Raw genomic sequence first — 20,179 nt, 5'->3', positions numbered from 1 at the left:
ACTCTGAATAGCCAAAACAATCCTAACTTTTTGGTGGCACTAGGGTTTGAATTCAGGGCCTTGTGTTCTACCCCATGCTCCAGCTCCAAATACAATTTTTTTCTTTAGCTCCAGATAGTCTTTTTTTTTTAAACTTTACACTTTTTATTTTTTATTTATTTATTTTTTTTGGCCAGTCGTGGGCTTGAGCTCAGGGCCTGAGCACTGTCCTTGGACTTTCTCAAGGCTAGATCTCTACCACTTGAGCCTCAGCACCACTTCCGGGTTTTTCTATGTATGTGGTACCAAGGAATTGAACCCGGGTCTTCGTGCATGCTAGGCAAGCACTTTAACCACTAGGCCAAATCCCCGGCCCAGATAGTCTTTTATCATTTTTATTGGCATGTATTAGTTGCACAAGGGGAATATCATTGTGGCATTTCCATATGAGCATACGATGTAACCCTATCTATTCCTCTGCCCCTTCTGAAAACAAATCGAGCAGGTTTTACTGTTCTAGTTTCACACATGCAAATAAACTATGGCATGTGCACTCTCATTCACCCTCTGGCAATCCAAAAATCCTCCTGATGGTACCTCCCTCTGCAATCGGAGCCTGCAGCCAGGGTGTGGTGGTTCACGCCTGCAATCTTAGCTACTCAAGATGCTGAAATCTGAGGATCGTGGTTCAAAGCCAGCCCTGGCACTAAAGTCCGTGAGACTCTTATCTCCAATTAACCACTAGAAAGTCAGATGTGGCACTGTGGCTCAAGGATAGGGCAGTAGCCTTGATCTGAAGAGCTCAGGGACAGCACCCAGGCCCAGAGTTCAAGCTCCACAACCAGAAAAAAAAATTAAAGGCAAAATAAATTTCGATGATACAGACTATTTTTCTTTTTTTTTTAGACCAGCTAAAAATCTCAGATTTTTTAAATGATCAATAGCTTGAATAGATATTTTTTTCAGAAAGGAAGAAAGAGGTTTCATAAAAAGCTGCTCAATCTCTGCACTCACTAAAATGTCTTTTAACAAATGGAAAATGGTGGGTGGGTGGGTGGGTCAGTAAGGCTGTAGATCCCTCTCCCCCTGCACTGTGGGTGGGAATATAAAATGCGCAGCCACTTTTCAAAATAGTGTAAGGGTATCCTCAAATTGTTGAACATAAATGATTATATACCCAATAAATCCCACTGTTCTTCCTCCCTGGCATATACTCAAGAATTAACAGATATTCAAATACTTGTGCACATATATTCATAACAACACTATTGAAAATAAAAGGGCAAATAGTCCAAAACTACTACATCAACAGACAGATAAAAGAATGGATTAACTTATACATACACACACACACACACACACACAGAATATTATTTAGTCATAAAATGAATGAATTAGTGTTAAATGCTACAAGATAGATCTAACTTCGAAATATTATGCTAATAGAAATACACAAAACAAGGCATGGTGATAGCACACCTGTAATTTCAGCACTTTGTAGGCTGAGGCAGGAGAATTGTGGGTTTGAATCCAGTCTGAGCTATACAGAAAAACCTTGTCCTAAAGAAAAATGCCAGCCAAACAACATATAGGCAAAGATACAGAGATAGAATTTAGGTTAATGATTGACAGCGCTTGGGGGCAGAGTGCAGAACTAGGGACTGTTTAATGCCTATGAGGTATCCTTTTTTTCTCAGCAGTTTGAGTTTAAACCCACGGCTTTGTACTTGCTAGGCAGGTATACCATATCACTTAAGCTACTTGTCTAGCCTTTCCTGTTTTGGTTATTTTGAAATTAGGGTCTTTTTTTTTGCTTCAGCTGGGTTAGACTGTGATCTTTCCATTCATACTTCCTTCTTTTATGATAGAGGCATATCACTACACCCAGCTCTTTAGGCTAAGAAGGAGTCTTGTAAATATTTTTCTTGGCCTGCACAAGCCTAGAATCAAGAGCCTCCCCATCTCAAACTCCCATCTAGCTGAGATGATAAGCATGCCCTACCATGTCCAGTGTTTGAGATGGGGTCTTGTTAACATTTTGCCCAGCTGGCCTCAAATTGCCCCATTTGAGCTTTGCTTTTGAGGTGACAATAACTATATAAATGTGAGAGCTGCACAACACTAAGAATTGTACTAAAGAGCATAGAATTGAATACTTTAAAATTGCTACTTTAATATATAAACTTCACCCTATAAAATAGATACTGTCACTTTTTCCTTCTGTATTATGGTGCCAGGCATGATGGCCCATGCCTTTAAATCTAGCACTTGAGAGGCTAAGGCAGAATTATGAATTCAAAGCCAGCCTGAGCTACATAAATGAAAGGTGACACGCAACTAAGATTGAGAGAAATTTAGTTACTTTGCCTCAGGCCTCCTGGCTAGTAACTAGTGGAATTCAAATTCTGAATACTATAGTATAGAAATATCACTTTTGACTTCCATTCTAACCTGTACTAAAGAGAAAGAGACCAAGTTCTATTCCTAGAAACAAATTCCTTTTTTTTTCAGATCTGGAGTTGAAATTCAAAGTCTTGTATTTATTAGGCAAGAACTCTACAATTTGAACCATACCACCATATCAAAGAAGTTAGGTTTTTGGTTTTGTTTCTGCTTTTTGGGTCATGGGGCTTGATCTTGGGACCTGGGCACTGTCCCTAAATTCTTTTGCTCAAGCTAATGTTCCACCACTTTGAGTCACAGTGCCACGCACAGTTTTCTGGTTCACTGGAGATGAGTCTCATGGACTTTCCTGCCTGGGCTGGCTTTGAACTAAGATCCTCAGATCTCAACCTCCTGTAGCTGGGCTTACAGGTGTGATCCACTAGCACTTGTGACATTTTTTTTCTTTTTGATTTGTATGAGTCACTAATTTTGGTTGCATTGGAGAAAGTACGACCTTTTAATCAGGCAGCTTTGATTTCAATTCTGTACTCATTACTAAATATTGTGACTTTAGGAAAATTTGCCCTAACTGTTCTGAATTCCATGCTACTGATTTATAAATAGACATTAAAAGGAAGGTGACAAGAAAGTATATTGGAGCCAGATTTGAAGTCAAGGCTGGTCTATATTATATATTATTTTAAATCAATTCTCACTCTGTTGTCCAAGCTGGTCTTAAACAACTGGGCTCTAGAGATTCTCCCACCTTAGCCTCCCAAGTGCTTGGACTACAAGTATTTGACAACATATGGATAATATCTTGATTTTTTAAATATACTAACTTATGCAAATATTAAGAAAATGCTATAAACCAAAGAAAATAAATACACTTGCAGGCTGTACCTGGCCTGTGAGTCACAAGTTGACCTCTGTGAGACAAGATGTTAAGACAGTATTGGGGTTAAAAGCATGGACTATGGACTGGGTGTGATGGCATACACATGTAATTTCAGCTACTCAGTTTGAGGCCAGCCCCAGGGGAGGGGGAGTTCACAAGACCTCATCTCTACCAACAGTCTGGCATAGTGACTTGTGTCAGTATTTCCAGGTACATTAGTGACACAGGTTAAAGGATCAGTTTGAGGTTGTCCATAAGCAAAACACAAAACCCTATACAAAACATAACTGAAGCAAAAATAGAAAGTTTGGGTGTGGCTCAACTAGTAGAGCCTGCCTAGCAAGCTCAAGGCCCTAAGTTAAAAAAAAAAAAAGAACAATACCACCAAAAAAACCCAAAAACAATCATGAATAGTAGAACAAATCTGCCTGCAATTTTTGCCATTTGCTAGTTTGTGATCTTAAGCTATTTCAATGTGTCCCTGCCTCAGTTTACTTATCTGTAGACTGCACGTAATGAGAGTATGAACTTTATAAGGTTAAGAGAATTGTGTGTGTGTGTGTGTGTGCGCACATGCACATGTGCATGTAGTTACTTAGAAACAGTGCATATGTAGCAAGTGTCATACCGTCTGTAAACAAAACAATGCTTTTCTTTTTTAATACTATATGGATAAGTAAAGAATTATAAAAAGCTAATTATTTGCACAGATTCTAACATGGTCTGTACCTCAGTTTATACATCAGCATGATGGGCTTAATAATGGACTCAATAATAATGAGTTAGTATCTGGATGATTCTTCAGACATTTTTGTGGCACAAAATAAGTTAGACATTATTACTAATTTTTGAAAGAGATTTCTTGGCAAATAAGTACTGAACAGCTCCAAAGTATGTTTAATAGTGCTTACAATGTGGCATTGATCCTGGGAGCAACAAGCCATACCATAATAATGGAGCTGAAGTTTTGATTTTTTTTTAGTCAATCATTCAAAAAAAAGCTAAAGTGGTAAGGTCTGAGGATAGAAAAACATCCAGTTCCTGCATAGTGTGCATGCTGTGCCTCAGTACCAGATGGAAATCAAAAAGAGAAACAGCCTAGCCAGGCACCAGTGGCTCACGCCTATAATCCTAGTTACATAGCAGACTGACATTTGAGGATTGTGGTTTGAAACTAGCCCATGCAGGAAAGTAGCTGAGATTCTTATCTCCAATTAGCCACTAAAACACCAGAAGTAGAGCTGTGGCTCAGGTGGTATAGCGGTAGACTTGAGCAAAAAAAAAAAAAAAAGGGTGAGGGGGCAGTGACAAGGCACTCAAGCTGCAAGACTGGCACTGTATTTTTCATAATGTGTCCAAGGAGGTGAGGAAAATTCAAAGGCTGTTGTACAGAGTTGTATCTCAGAAAAAGAGAGCTATCTTCTGCCTCCCCAGTTTATCCCAATCCATCCAGAGAGAATGGTGTATTATTGAATACGTAAGAGAAAGGGGTAATGAGTGGTCAGGTCCTGTGGTTGAGAAGTGGCACCCCAACCCTAATGATTCTAATTCTCACCTTACTGGAATTTTTCTCAGTAAGATGAGAAGTTCTGGTATGAGGAATAAAGGAGTCCATACTATGTAGGTTTAAAAGGATGTTAGGAATTGTAGCAGTGTGGGAGTGGAAACTGCACGCTAAGTAGAAAGCATTGACATGAGTTTACCAGTGCTGGCCATGAGATTCTAGTGTTGAAGAGATGGTAGAAAATAATTTCAAAGACTGTAATCCCAGTTACCCAAGACATGGAATCCTAGTGGGCCAAGAGACTGAAAACTGAGGATGGTGGTTCAAAGTCAGGGTAGGCAGAAAAGTCCCAGTGAGACTATCTCCCATTAACCACTCAAAAACTGAAAGTGGGGCCGGGAGTTTGGCCTAGTGGTAGTGTTTGCCTAGCATGAAGACCCAGGTTCGATTCCTCGGTACCACATACACAGAAAAAAATCTGGAAGTGGTGCTGAGGCTGAAGTGGTAGAGCTCTAACCTTGAGAGTGTCCAAGGACAGTGCTCAGGCCCTGAGCTCAAGCCCAGGACTGGAAAAAAAAAGAAAAAAAATTGAAAGTGGTGCTGTAGCTCAAGTGGTAGACTCTGAGTTCTAGCCCCACAACTGATTTTAAAAAATAGAAGAAAGAATAATAATAAAGCTGGACGAAGGAGGTTTACACCTGTACTTCCAGCTACTCAGGAGGCTGAGATGTGAGGATTCAGTTTTGAAGCTAAGTGAAGCAGGAAAGTCTTTGAGATCCTCATGTCTAATTAATTACCAAAAGAGCAAGACATAAAACTATGGCTCAAGTGGTAAAGTGCTAGCCTTGAGAGAGAAAAACAGGCAAAACAACAAAGAAGTCCTTTTTGAGAAAAGGATGTATTCCTTGTGAGAAGATAGGATTCACAGGAGTTCAGTCAAAGGAAAGTGGAGCTCTTCAGCGGAAAATATGAAAACTAGTTTGAATTTATGAGACCACTAAAAACCATCTGTAATGTTGCTAGACAATTAGGGGAATCTAAGAGGAAAAAAACAAAACAAGGAGTGACTTGTGGAATTTGGAGTTGAAAATATGAGAAATCCTGTAGGAACTATATTCTGAGTAAGCAGGAAATGGCTATATGCTGGTGGCTCATTTTTGTAATCCGAGCTGCACAGGAGACTGATATCTAAGGGCTACAGTTCGAAACTAGCCCAGGGCATAAAAGTCTGTGAGACATTTATCACCAATTAACTACCAAAAAACTGGAAGTGGAGCTGTGCTTCCTGTGGTAGAATACTACCCCTAGGGAAAAAAGCTCACTGAGGACAACACCCAAGCCCTGAGTTCAAACTCCAGTACTGGTGCACACACACCACAAAGCAGGGAATGGGACAGAGAAGAACAAGAGGGAACAAGAAAGAAGTCTTTAGGAGGGGTGGCAAATACTGAAAATTCCAGTAGGAGATAGGACTTCCCCACTCTGAAAAGACAAAGATAAATGTAATTCCAGATGAACTAACAATGGCAAATACCAGAGGAAGGGGAGAACCGGATATGGGCAGGAGGTGGGGTAAGAGTTTCCCGGAAAAGTGAACAAGGAGGAATTCTGGTAAGAAAAATAGTGACCCTTTAGGAAGGACATAGTCGAGACTGTGAGAACTCTTTGGGAAGGGGAAAGAAAACATGCCAGGGCGAGAAGATTGGTGAGTGTATGTTGGGGGCCGGGTGGGGGGGAAGCAGGATCTTCTTAGGACAAAAACAGGGTCATTAGCTACTAGGAGGTATCAGAACAAGAAGAAAAAAAAATGCGGGGCCCATGAATGAAAGGAGGTGAATGCTCCCAAAAGTAGGAAGGCAGGAGGCTGTAGGGAACCCCAATGCGATGAAATCAGGGGTCTGGTGTTAGAGGAGAGGGCTTTGCATAGAACCCCATCCCGTTAGAGAAGCACGGAAAAGAGAAGGGGGAGCTGTGGGGGGGGGGCTGAAATAGGGTGTAGTGGGGGGAGGGCGGTCACAAGTGGATGGCGATGAAGCACTTAGGCTAGTGTGAGGAGCAGGACACAGAAATGAATCCCAGAGTAGGAGCAAGAACTAGTAAGAGAACCCAGGAAATATTTTTTGATTCCTAGTAGGGAATTCCTAGTACGGTATCCTAGCAGGAGGAAAAAATGGTGGGGGCTGCGTACATTGGTGGGGTTCGCAGTGGGAGTGGAGAGTTTAAGGACACAGAGTGTTTTGTCCGTTCGGGAGGAAAGGGGGTCCCCTCCCCCGAAAGAAAGCACCAAGTGGTTACTGTAGAAGAAAAGGGGGCCCTGGTGAGAAGAGCCAAAAAGATATGGGATTTTTGAAGCCCTAGGTGGGAGGCCATGGCGACGTGGTGGGACCCTCGTGGGAGGGTGTGGGAGACGTGGTGAAAAGCCAGAGGTTGCAGTCAGGGACAGAGTTTTTAGTGGGAGCCAAAGGAAACCGCAGTGTTGGGGGTGGGGGGATACCTCAGGGATCACCCGTGTGTACAGGGGGAGGGCAGGATGATTTCTGCTTGGCAGAACGTCCCCCACCTTATGTGACCAGCCTCCACTTACCCAGGCAGAGTTCAAAGACGTACGCATAGTAGGACCAGAGCACGACCAGGACAATCACCAGCACTGGTACCCAGGAGAGTACCCGGCGGCAGCACCGCAGCCCCCCAGACAGAGCCATTTTCCAGCCCCGCCGCATCTTGGGCTCGAAGATCGACCGAGCAGGCCTGCTGGCGCCGGCTAGGAGCTGCTGGGGCGGCGGCTGGGAGGCGGGAAGGCGCGCTGTGCGGCGCTCCACTGCCTAGCCTGGCGGGAACCCACTGGCCCAGCTGAAGCCAATGCCACCTGTGGGGCTACGTGGCCGAGCGCGCCCTGCAGGCCACAATCGGCGTGAGTCACCGGCATGGACAAACAAATCCCAGTGGCAGAGGAAGGTGATCGCTCCCGGCAATCGAGGTTGGGCACCCTGTGAAGGAGTTCAGCCCCTCCCCCTTCCGCCCGGTCCCCTTCCCCCCCCAACCCCTACCCCTCACCTCCCCCACCCCTGCGCTGCAGGGCTGGACATCTGCAAAACTGTAAAAACGGAAGAAACGTGAGTCCTCCCATCTGCTTGCTCCTACTGCACTGCGTCCACCTTCTCCTCTCCAATTTCATTTCTTTCTCACCCCGCGCGCACACACACACACACACACACACACACACACACACACACACACAGGAGTGCACTCGTAGGCACAGTGCAAAAGATGCACACAGTAACGTGTCGTAACTTAAAGGTCATCCATCCCCATCCTTCACTGCTGCATATACAATATGCTTCCCACGTAGTGCCGCAGTCACTCTGCCTCCGGAAGGCTGGACAGGGTACCCCCCCCATTCCCTCCCTCCACAATTAGATTACATTTTCCCACACAACCCAATGGTATGGAGAAACAAATGAGGGAGCCAATGATTCTGGGAAAGCTACAAAGGTAGTGATATTTAAGCTGAGCTTTTTCTTAATGAGTTTTGCAGGCAAATGGATAGAAGGTGGGGGGGGGACCTTTCCCAGTAGAGGAAACAGCACTATGCAAAATGCATGAAGTAATGAAAGTCCAAAAACAACAGTCCAGGAACAGCTAGTGTGCCTTGGAGAGAGCAATGTGTGAAAAGGAGAGGCTAGAAAAGATACTGGAGATATACACCGAGGTCAGGCTGTGAAGGCCAGGGCCTGGGGCCATAATCCTTTAAAGCAGATAAAGAACAGCCATGGAAAGTTTGGCATCACAGATACACTTCCGTAAACCTACAGGCAGGATTTTGGAAAGGAAAATGATCTGGAAATAGAAAAATCCATTACAGACCAACTTGATTCAAAAAAATGTTTTTTTTTCTTTTAAACTAGCTGCTTTAGGTCAAACTTGGTATTAAAAAAAAAGAATGACAAAACAGAGGACTAGTATGGTTCTTATCAGGATGATACATGGACTTTTTATATAAGTGCAATTATAGAAGTATAGCAGGCACAGGCTTTCATGATTTAACACTTACTGTTTTAACGATTTTTAAATGTTTATTACATGAAGAGGTACAATTTTGCTGGGACCTAGGTTTGATTCACATTCTTTGTGACTGCTAGGTGGGAGGGACCATTTCTATTATTTTGTTCTCTGTTCTTTATGGCTATACATGAAGAATATGTATAATATCTGTAATGCACTTTTCCTAAAGTGATAAGCACATTATATGAAGAGTTTATCCTCACATTAAGTTGCCGAAGTAATAATGCAATTAAATACATTTCAATTTAATTACAATATTTAATAACTAATTATTTGAGCTCTAAAATTCCATTGTAGACACTTAAATTGCCCATTAGTCATGAATTTGGGGCTCTCAGAAATTCTGGCTTTGTGAAAGGTATGATGAGATTTGAAGGGGGGGGTCTTTTTCTCCCCACATTTTCATTAGTATCAATTAGTTGTACAAGGAGATTTCACTCGACATGTCCATTTGTGCATAGAAAGAATCTTGACCACATTCACCACACTGTCACTCTTCCTCATCTCACTACTTTCCAAGCCAATCTCAATAAGTTTCCATGTTTCATTTTCACATACGTATCATTTCACATTATGACCATCTTCACTCTTCTTTCAAGGGGATTCTGTTTAAAACCAAGTAGCTTTGAGGAGTCACTGATTAATTGTAGACTAGACCATCTGAGCTGGATTTAAATAATGCCTGGAAATGGCTAATAAGATAGGAAGTGGGAGTAGGAGTTAAGGGAGTAGGAATTCCTGACAAAAGGAAAATTGTACGGCAAAGGTATTTGGAGGATTTCAGGACTGCAGTAATCTGATCTTGCTGCAAGGTGCTACAGTAGTCAAGAGATAGCAAGGCTCTGGACCCAAGTCAGGGGAGGAGAGGGGAGGAGAGGGAGCACGTATAATGGTATTTGAAGCAGAAAAACAACAAATGACTAAGAGTGAGATATATCACCAAATTTCTAACTTAGATGCATACAGGAAAAATTTTATATATCAACACCTTGGGGAAATATGGTGAAAATAAAATGTTTTGGACATGGTGAATTTTGCCTAAATTTCTCTCTTCTAGGATACACTGGGCTCCAATTGGGTAGTCTGGAGTGAGGTGTGGGGAGAGACTAGCATGGAGGGCAAGAAGTAGAGAGATAAACACAAAGTTTAGCAAGCTGCATCCATGAGCTTTGTCTAGCTACTGATTTTTTTTTTTCTGAATGAAATTGTAGAGAAGAGCAAATTCCTCTTCATCTATTGTCTATAATCTGTGGATGTTTCTCAATATGGTAGCTGAGTTGAATGGTCGTGACATACATAAGGCAAAGCTTAGACTTCAAAAACTCTCAGACTTTATTCTTCACAATGTTTTTGAGGGGGAGGGTAGGTTGTAGGACTTGAACTCAGAGCCTGGGCACTGTTCCTTAGCCTCTTTGTGCCCAAGGTTAGCGTTTTACCACTTGAACCACAGCACACTTCTGGTTTTTGACTGGATGATTGTAGATGAGTATCTCACAGGGACTTTTCTGCCCAGCCCTCACCTCCCCCACCCTCCCAGCTTCAAATGGCAATCCTGAGATCTCATCCTCATGAGTAGCTAGGATTACAGGTGTGAGCCACTGACACCTGGCTTTTACAGTGGTTTTAAATAGATAGCTAAAATGGTCAGAGATTTCACATGTCTCTGCAGCCACAACAAATGTGTAACAACTTCATTTATCAACATCTTCTATTAGAGTGCTACATTTGTTACAGTTAAGGAGCCTACACTGATACATCATAATCATCCAAAGCTCAGTGTGGAGATTTTCATCCAAGCTTGGTGGTGGGCAGTCTATAGATTTAAATAAATGTACGATGTATATATCACATCATACAGTATCATAGTTTATTCACTGCCCTTAAAATCATTTATGTTCCATCATCTCATTTCTCCCCTTCTCCAACACTAGGAAATACTGATGTTTTTTTTTCCAGTCGTGGGGCTTGAGCTCAGGGCCTGAGCACTGTCCTTGAACTTTCCTCAAGGCTAGAGCTCTACCACTTGAGCCACAGCACCATTTCCAGCTTTTTTCTATGTATGTGGTAACGAGGAATCGAACCCAGGCTTCAAACATGCTAGGCAAGTACTCTACCACTAGGCCAAACTCCTGGCCCTACTGATGCTTTTCTTTCGAGGGGGGCAGTGGTGGTCCTGGCACTTGAACTCATGGCCTGAGCACTATCCCTGAGCCCTTTTGTACTTAAGGCTAGCCCTCTACCACGTGAGCCACAGCCCTCAACTTCTGGCTTTTTCTGTGTAGTTTATTGGAGATAAGAGTCTCTCAGACTTTTCTGTCCAGACTGGCTTCAAACTGTGATCCTCAACTCAAAAGCTCCAAGTAGCTAGGATTATAGGTGTGAGCCACAAGTTGCCCAGCAATACTGATGCTTTTGTTGTCTCTGTAGTTTTACCTTTTCCAGAATGTCATACTGTTGTCATATTATAGGAGGTAACTTTTTCAAATTGGGGTGTGTGTGTGCACGCGTGCACGAATGCTGGTCCGGAGGCTCGAACTTAGAGCCAGGCCACTGTCCCTGGTTTTTTTGCTCAAGGCTAGTGCTCTACCACTTTGAGCCACAGCTCCACTCTTAGATTTTTGATAGTTTATTGAAGATAAGACTCTCACAGGCTTTCCTGCCTGATCTGCCAATACTCAGATCTCAACCTCATGAGGTTAGGATTATAAGTATGAGCCCCTGGCATCTGGCTGCAGATTGGCTTCCTTTATTGAATATTATGCATTTAAAATGATTCATCCGGTACTTCTTTTCTTCCACTGTCCTGATGCACCTCACTTGATCCACTCACATATTGAGTGATATCTTGGTTACATCTAAGTTTAGAAAGTTATTAATAATGATTCTTTAAACATTCATTGTGTGAACATATATTTTCAGTTCATCTGGATAAATGCCAAATAATCAGATTGTTGGATCATATGGCAAGAATGTTTCATTTTGTATATTTCCCAAAGTATCTGCCATTTACTTTGAACCATTTTACATTGCCATCAGTAATGAATGAGAGTTCCTGCTGCTTCATATCCTTGCCAACATTTGGTATAGTCAGCCTTCTGATTCTTGGCCATTTTGTGAGGTTTACAGTAGTAAACCATTAAGCCATTATTTTTTAATTTCCTTTTTTTCTGATGGAGTATAATAATAGGATTTTTCATAATCATGTATATGATCTGTACATATCTGTTTTGCTAAGATGTCTGTTATGTTTTTCTGCTCAGGCTTGCTTTGTGTTTGTGTGCCAGTTTTAGGACTTGAACTCAGGATCTAGGAACTGTTTCTGAGATATTTTTTTTGGTCAAGGGTACTACTGTACCACTTGGTTCCACTTTTGGCTTTTGCTGGTTAATTTGAAATAAGACTCTCATGGATTTTCCTGTTTGAACTGGCTTCAAACTTCAGTCCTCAGATCTCAGCCTCCTGAGTACCTAGAATTACAAGAGTGAGCCAATTGCACCCAGCTAGCATGTGTCTTTGTTCTTTGCAAGTATTTTCCCATAGTCTCTGGTTTGTCTTTTCTTTTATTTTCTTTTATTTGGGTTAATCCTGGGCTTGAACTTAGCGTCTGGGCACTATCCCTAAACTATGCTGCTCAGTCTAGCATTCTACCACTTGAGCCACAGCTCCACCTCTGGCTTTTTGGTTGATTAATTGGAGATAAGAATCTCATGGGCTTTCCTGGCAGGGCTGGCCTTGAACCACAATCCTTGGATCTCATATCCTGAGTAGCTCACTTTTTTCCATATATTTTTTATTGTAATTAATAGAAGGGTTACATTATGTTCACCAGATAGGTGGTGCATTAATTCACATACATTGATACCCTTTCTCATGTCTTGGTACCCATTTCCCTCCCCCCCATCCCCACCCCTCATCTTGTTTTCTCCCTTCCCTATCCAATTTCAAATAACCAAATACAAATATATCCGATATATCAGATAACAAAGTGACATACTGTAATAATATGATATAACCAAGGGACAGCAAAAGAGATGAGAGATAACATAGTACATTAAGGACAACAATCATTCATTATATGGCTTTTGTTTCACTATCCTGGAAGTCCTTTCATTTAGCGTCATGCTATATGGCCTTATGTATCAAGGTTTTGCTCTATTGCAGATCTCTGCTAGGAGAGCCCAAGGTTTCTACTGATTATGACAAATGAGGGAAACCATTGAGCCTAAGTTCCTTTGAGTCTGGCTTACTTCACTTAATATGATTTTTTCTAAGTCTTTCCATTTCCTAACAAATGGGGCGATGTCATTCTTTCTGACAGCAGCATAGAATTCCATTGTGTATAAATACCACATCTTGTTGATCCACTCATCAACTGAGGGGCATCTGGGTTGGTTCCATATCTTTGCTATGGTAAATAGTGCTGCAATGAACATTGTTGTGCTAGTGGATTTAGTATGTCCTTGTTTCTGGACAATTGGGTAAATGCCAAGTAGTAGAATTGCTGGGTCATAGGGGAGCTCTATGTTTAGTCTTTTGAGGAACTGCCACACTGCTTTCCATAGTGGTTGAACGAGTTTGCACTCCCACCAACAGTGTAGTAGTGATCCCTCCTGGCCACATCCCCTCCAGCATCTGTTGTTATTAGTTTTCTTGATCCTGGCCATTCTAACTGGAGTGAGGTGGAATCTTAGAGTTGTTTTGATTTGCATTTCTTTCATGGCCAGAGATGTTGAGCATTTCTTCATATGTCTATAGGCCATTTTTGTTTCTTCTTCAGAGAAGACTCTCTTTAAGTCTTTGGCCCATCTTTTAATGGGATGGTTGTTACTTTGGAGATTAGTTTTGGAGTGATTCAATTTTTTGAGTTGTTGATATATTTTAGATATGAGGCCTTTGTCCGTTGTATGGTTGGTGAAGATCTTCTCCCATTCTGTAGGCTTCCTAATTAATTTACTAGCTATGTCCTTTGCCATAAAGAAGCTCTGCAGTTTAATTCAGTCCCACTTATCCAGCCTTTCTCTGATTTGTTGTGATTCTTGGTCCTTATTAACAAAGTTTTCTGCAGGTGCTTAACCAGTTCTGCCAGCACCACTTGTTGAAGAGGCTGTCTTTCTTCCATTCCATTTTTTTGGCTCCCTTGTTAACTCACTTTTTAGAAAATGAACATGTATTAATTATATGAAATATATTTTTGGGGGTCCATCCTGGGGCTTGAACTCTGGGCCTGGGCACTGTCCCTAAGCTCTTCAGCTCAAGGCTAGCTCTCTACCACTTAAGTCACAGTGCCACTTCTAGTTTTCTGGCAGTGAATTGTAGATAAGTGTCTCTTGTACTTTTTGTGCCCATGCTGGCTTTAAATCATGATCCTCAGATCTCGGCTTTCTGAATAGCTAGAATTACAGGTATGAGCCACCTGCACCGGCTGTATGAAATGATCTTATTGTAATATTTTGTGGTTTCTCTTTATTTTCTTACTTATTTTTTCATCCTTACCTTGTTGTAAAACAGAAAATTTTAATGTCAACAACATTCTAATTTTTTGTCTTTCTTATGGTTTGTGTCTTGTTGTGCTATCTTAAAAAATCTATCACCAAAGAAAAGGCCATCTAAATTTTTTTTGCAAGTCCTCGGCTTGAGCTCAGGGCCTGAGCACTGTCCTTGGATTTTCTCAAGGCTAGAACTTGACCACTTGAGCTTCAGCACCACTTCCAGCTTTTTTCTATGTATGTGGTACCGAGGAATCCAATCCAGGTCTTCGTGAATGCTAGGCAAGCACTCTACCACTAGGCCAAACTCCCGGCCCTGTCATCTACATTTTTATGTGTTATCTTCTAGGAATTTTATAGTTTGATGTTTAACATTTGGGTCTGTGATCCATTTGGTTCAAAAGATTTAATTTTTTTTTGCCAGTCCTGGGCCTTGAACTAAGGGCCTGAGCACTGTCCTTGGGCTTTCTCAAGGCTAGAGCTCTACCACTTGAGCCACAGCACCATTTTTGGCTTTTTGCTATGTATATGGTACCAAGGAATCGAACCCGAGTCTTTGTGAAATGCTAGGCAAGCACTCTAACACTAGGCTAAACTCCCAGACCAAGATTTAATTTTTTTGTTGTGATTTCTTCTTTGATATATGAGTTATTTTATACACACCTATGGAAATTTTCTGCTTTTCTGTCACTGTTTTATTTTTTTCATTAAGAGACAAAATTGTGCTTTGTTGTTTATATTGACCCGGAGCCCTTGAGCTCAAGTCACCCTCCTGCCTAAGTATCTTGAGGAGCTGGGACTATAGGCATGCACACTAACCATATACTCTGTTACTGATTTTTTTAAATTTTTTCCAGTCCTGGGGCTTGAACTCAGGATCTGAGCACTGTCCTTGGACTTTCTCAAGGCTAGAGGTATACCACTTGAGCCATAGCACCACTTCTGGCTTTTTCTATGAATGTGGTACCAGGGAATCAAACCAAGGTCTCCATGCATGTGAAGCAAGTGCTCTACCACTAGGTCAAACTCCCGGCCCCCTGATTTCTTAATTTAATTTAATTCTATTGTGATCTCAGAGCAGAAGCGGTACAATTATTACTTCTACTCATTTAAAATTTAAGGTGTGAGGGGCCGGGAGTTTGGCCTAATAGTAGAGTGCTTGCCTAGCATGCACAAAGACCCAGGTTCGATTCCTCAGTACCACATATATAGGAAAAAGCTGGAAGTGGTGCTGAGGCTCAAGTGGTAGAGCTCTAGCCTTGAGAAAGTCCAAGAACAGTGCTTAGGCCCTGAGCTCAATCACAGGACTGGCAAAAAAAAAATTTAAGGTGTTAGCCAAGCAACAATGGTTCATGCCTATAATCCTAGGTACTCAGAAGGCTGAGATATAAGGATCATGATTCAAAGCCAGCCTGGGCACTAAAGTCTGTGAGACTCTTATCTCCAGTTAACTACCAGAAAACTAGAAATGGCACTGTGGATCAAGTGGTAGAGCAGTATCCTTGAGCTGAAGAGCTCAGGGACGGCGCTCAAGCCCAGAGTTCAAAGACCCACAACCGACAAAAAAAAAAAAATTTAAGATGTGTTTTATGGTCCAGAATATATTCTTGTTACAAAAGGAAAAATAAAACAGCAACAATGATAACTAAAAATATCTCGTTTCCTCTATCTTGGTGAGTGTTCCATGTCAGTTTAACACAAAAGTATATTCTCCAGTACTGAAGATAGTCTACTGATGTCTAACTGAGTGATAATATTTAGTTCAGCTATGTCTTTACTGATTTTCTGCTTACTGAATCTGTTCATTTCTTTATTGCATAAAATGCTGTTTACTTACGACAGGGAATTTTGTAGATATTTAAACCTAAAATACTCTTTTCTAACATTTGAAATTGTCTCTTAGGAAATAATTTCGTTATTAACACTAAAATAAAACATCGGTGTATTTTTAAATCTATGCTGAAAAATTACTGTTCAAGGAAGAGATTTGCCCCAAGATTAATAATAATGTTTAGTTGTAGGAATACTGATGGTTTGAATAATTCTTCTAAAATCTTTCTGATAAAACGTTCAATGTGTTACCTTTTAAAAAAATGCACATCACTGTGTAGGTGGAAACAATGTTGCACAGTAGTGAATTCAGGGCCTAGATTGTGGCCTAGTGGTAGAGGGTTTGCCTAGCATGCACAAAGCCCTGGGTTTCGATTCCTTGGTACCATATACAGAGAAAGAAGCCAGAAATGGTGCTGTGACTCAAGTGGTAGAGCACTAGCCTTGAGAAAGTCCAAGGACAGTTGTCAGGCCCTGAGCTCAAACTCCAGGACTGGCAAAAAAAAAAAAAAAGAAAATAGTGTGTTATTCAGTTGTACAATTTGACGTCATTTTTTGGAGGTACTAGGGTTTGAATTCACAGCCTTACACTTTCTACCAAGGACTTCGGCACCTGAGCCATCCCCTAAATCTTCAGTTTGATGCCTTTATACAGGCTTAGTATCCCTAGTCCAAAATGCTTAGGATCAGAAGTATTTCAGATTTTGGAGTTTTCACATTTTAGAACATCTGTACAACTTTGCTAGTTGAACATCCCTAATCTGGAAAACAAATGTATTGGCAATTAGATAGATATTACATAAATCTTTAAATCCCTTAGGGTAGTATGGGCATCTTAATAATATCAATTATTCTAATTCTTGAACACATAATCTCTTATTTCTTTGTATATTTTCATACCCTCCCCCATTTGCTTGGTTATTTTAAGTATTCTATTTGTTTAGATACTTCATTATTATATATAAACATAAGTGATTCTTTATGTTGATTTCCTATCCTGTGATTTTACTGAATTTAGTTGCTAGTTCCAACAGGGGTTTTTTGTGCATTCTTTAGAGGTTTTAACATGTGGAATCATGCCATGTGTATATAGAAAATTCTGTTTCTTCCTTTGCACTTCGGATGTGTCTTCTTTTCCTTGTCCATCAGATACCATGTGAACAATAATGAAAGTAAGCAATTATCACTTATTGTTAGCTTTAATGGTAAAGATTTTATTGTTTTGCCAGGCAAGGTGGTTCATGCCTGTAACCCTAGCTACTCAGGAGGCTGAGATCTGAGGATCAAGGTTCAAAGTCAGCCTGGGCACAAAAGGACCTGAGACTCTTATCTGCAATTAACCTCTAGAAAATAAGAAGTGGGGCTTGGCTCAAGGGTAGGGCAGTAGCCTTGAGCTGAAGAGTTCAGGTCAAGTTCAAGCCCCATGACCCACCCAAAAAAAAGGATTTTTACCATTGGGTGTGATTTCAGCTCTGGGCTCAGTCATGTGCAGCCTTTATGTTGAGGTCCTTTGTAAAGGCATTTAAATCAGGAATGAATGTAGAATGCTTTAAATGTCTTTTCTTCATCTATCAAGATTTCCATGATTGTGTGTGTGTGTGTGTGTGTGTGTGTGTGTGTGTGTTGGCTCAAGGTTAATGCTCTACCACTTGAGCCACAGCCCCACTTTTGGCTTTTTAGTGGTAAATTGTAGATAAGAGTTAGGAATTTTCCTGCCTGGGCTGTCTTAGAGCTGCAATCCTCCAATATTAGCCTTCTGAGTAACTAGGATGACAGAAAGAAATGAACCACCAGGGGGGGCTGGGAGTTTGGCCTAGTGGTAGAGTGCTTTGCCTAGCATGCACGAAGACCCAGGTTTGATTCTTCAGCACCAAGTATGTAAAAAAAGCCAGAAGTGGTGCTGAGGCTCAAGTGGTAGAGCTCTAGCCTTGAGAAAATCCAAGGACAGTGCTTAGGCGTCAAGCCCAGGACTGGCAAAAAAAAAAAAATGAACTACCAGTGCACAGCATATCATATGAATTTTACTCTTAATCCTGTTAATTTTGTGTGCCATATTCATTGATGTGGATATGTTGAACCAGTTATTCATCCACTGATAAATCCTACTTGGTTACATTGTGCCCAAGGTAGAAGCAGTTTTCTTTTCTTTCTTTCTTTCTTTTTTTATCAGGTCTGAATCATGGACTCAGGGCATGGCCACTGTCCTTGGACACGTTTTGCCCAAGGCTAGTGCTCTGCCACTAGAGCCACAGTGCCACTTCCAGCTTTTTCCGTGTATGTGGTACCAAGGAATCGAACCTAGAGCTTTGTGCATGCCGGTTGAGTATTCTACCACTAAGCTACACTCCCGGCCCTAGAAGCAGTTTTCTATCCAGTGTACCTTAGGATACCCAAACTAGAGAACAAGCTGAGCTGAAAGCAATGTAGGAAAAATAATCGCTAAGAAGGAAGGGAAATTAGCAGTGGTTATTCAGAATCAAAGGAGGTTAAGTGCAGAAATTTGTACCTAAGACACAAAAGTAGACACTCCATACCAGGAAACTAAAAGATGAAAGATGAAACCCATATGAGTTGGAATCAATGTCAGCAGCAGTTGGAATAGTCAGTAGGGGTAGTGGCAAAGCAATATGAGAATGAGTGTGCTTGCAGAAGGAGTTGGAGGTCTGAGGTGATACTTGTTAGTGTTTGGGTTGTTTATTTTTACCATTCCTGTTGCTTGAACTTAGGGCCTGATTACTGTCCCCAAGTTTCCCTTCCTCAAGGCTAGTGCTCTACCACTTGAGCCACAATGCCACTTCTGACTTTTTCTGTGTATGTGGTACTAAGAAATCAAACTCAGGGCTTCATGTATGCTAGCCAAGCACTCTACCACTAAGCCACATTCCCAGCCCCTTGTTAGTGTTTGTACCTTGGTTTGATAAGGAAGCCAATGTATCACACTTAGAAAGGTCAGATTCATCAATGCAACAGTGGCAGAATAGACATTACCCTTTTCTGGGGTGGGGCACACTGTCCTTGGAGTCACCTGAGGAAAATTCTGGCCTATTCTAGAGTGTTTTGTTGCCTCAGGAAAGCTACAATAAATGTCCTTCTAGTAATACTCATCCAGTCACACCAAGTATTATAACTGATTTGTATCAGTGTAAGTCAAATACTGCTTCACTTTGTATTCTCATTCCTCATAGGAAGTTTTCCCGACAAGTTGAGAAGCATGGGGTGTCTTTAATGCATATGATATGGCAGCGAGTGGTGGAAGAGATATTAAAACTGTTTGAATGGGAAGCAATTGGAACTTGAAAGGCTTGTCATGGTCTCCAGTAGACACAGACATTAACGGCAGGGTTGGATAATGGTGACGAATCTAAAAGAGGGAAGACAGCATGTCACACTTTTATATCTCCCCTGAAGCTATTCATCACACTACCTTGTAGATCTTCTTGACTTGCATGTGTCTTTCTGAGTATTATGAGGCCTGCCAGGATTGTAGTATTGCTCAGTAGTGTGCGGGAAAATATGGAGGTGAAAGCCCTTACTGTGAATGAGTATTTGGGTAAATAGTGTTGTGAGTTGTTCTGAAGAAGTCAGTGTGGTAAGGTAGAACTAGCCATATTCTTTCAGAATAAATAACAGTACAGATACATTTGGATCAAACATGTTTGTTCCTTTATCTGTTAGTCCACATGTATAAAACTATATAGAGATGGCCGGGAGTTTGGCCTAGTGGTTAAAGTGCTTCCCTAGCATGCACGAAGACCCGGGTTCGATTTCTCGGTACCACATACATAGAAAAAAGCCAGAAGTGGTGCTGAGGCTCAAGTGGTAGAGCTCTAGTCTTGAGAAAGTCCAAGGACAGTGCTCAGGCCCTGAGCTCAAGCCCAGGACTGGCAAAAAAAAAAAACTATATAGAGTTGATCTCTATATAGGTAAAAATAGAGGGTCCTAGCCGGGTGCCGGTGGCTCACGCCTGTAATCCCAGCTACTCAGGAGGCTGAGATCTGAGGATCACAGTTCAAAGCCAGCCTGGGTACTAAAGTC

The 20,179-nt window shown here is 41.5% G+C and overlaps 1 protein-coding gene across 2 annotated transcripts in view; it reads right to left on the bottom strand.

Moving 5' to 3' along the window:
- Positions 1 to 7,486, bottom strand: part of Zdhhc15 (zDHHC palmitoyltransferase 15) — a 99,721-nt gene extending 92,235 nt beyond the window's left edge. For both annotated transcript variants that reach the window (XM_090327025.1, XM_090327027.1), the window contains exon 1: positions 7,351 to 7,486. In XM_090327025.1, the coding sequence (XP_090183151.1) occupies positions 7,351 to 7,486 (136 nt within the window). The remainder of the gene's footprint in view (positions 1 to 7,350) is intronic.
- Positions 7,487 to 20,179: the final 12,693 nt, after the last annotated feature.

The sequence above is a fragment of the Megascapheus bottae genome, chromosome X (genome assembly GCF_031878675.1).
Source record: "Megascapheus bottae isolate mThoBot1 chromosome X, mThoBot2.hap1, whole genome shotgun sequence".
NCBI classification, from domain to species: domain Eukaryota; kingdom Metazoa; phylum Chordata; class Mammalia; order Rodentia; family Geomyidae; genus Megascapheus; species Megascapheus bottae.
Note: the sequence above shows the minus strand (reverse complement) of the source record. Positions and strands in the feature narration are given on the sequence as shown.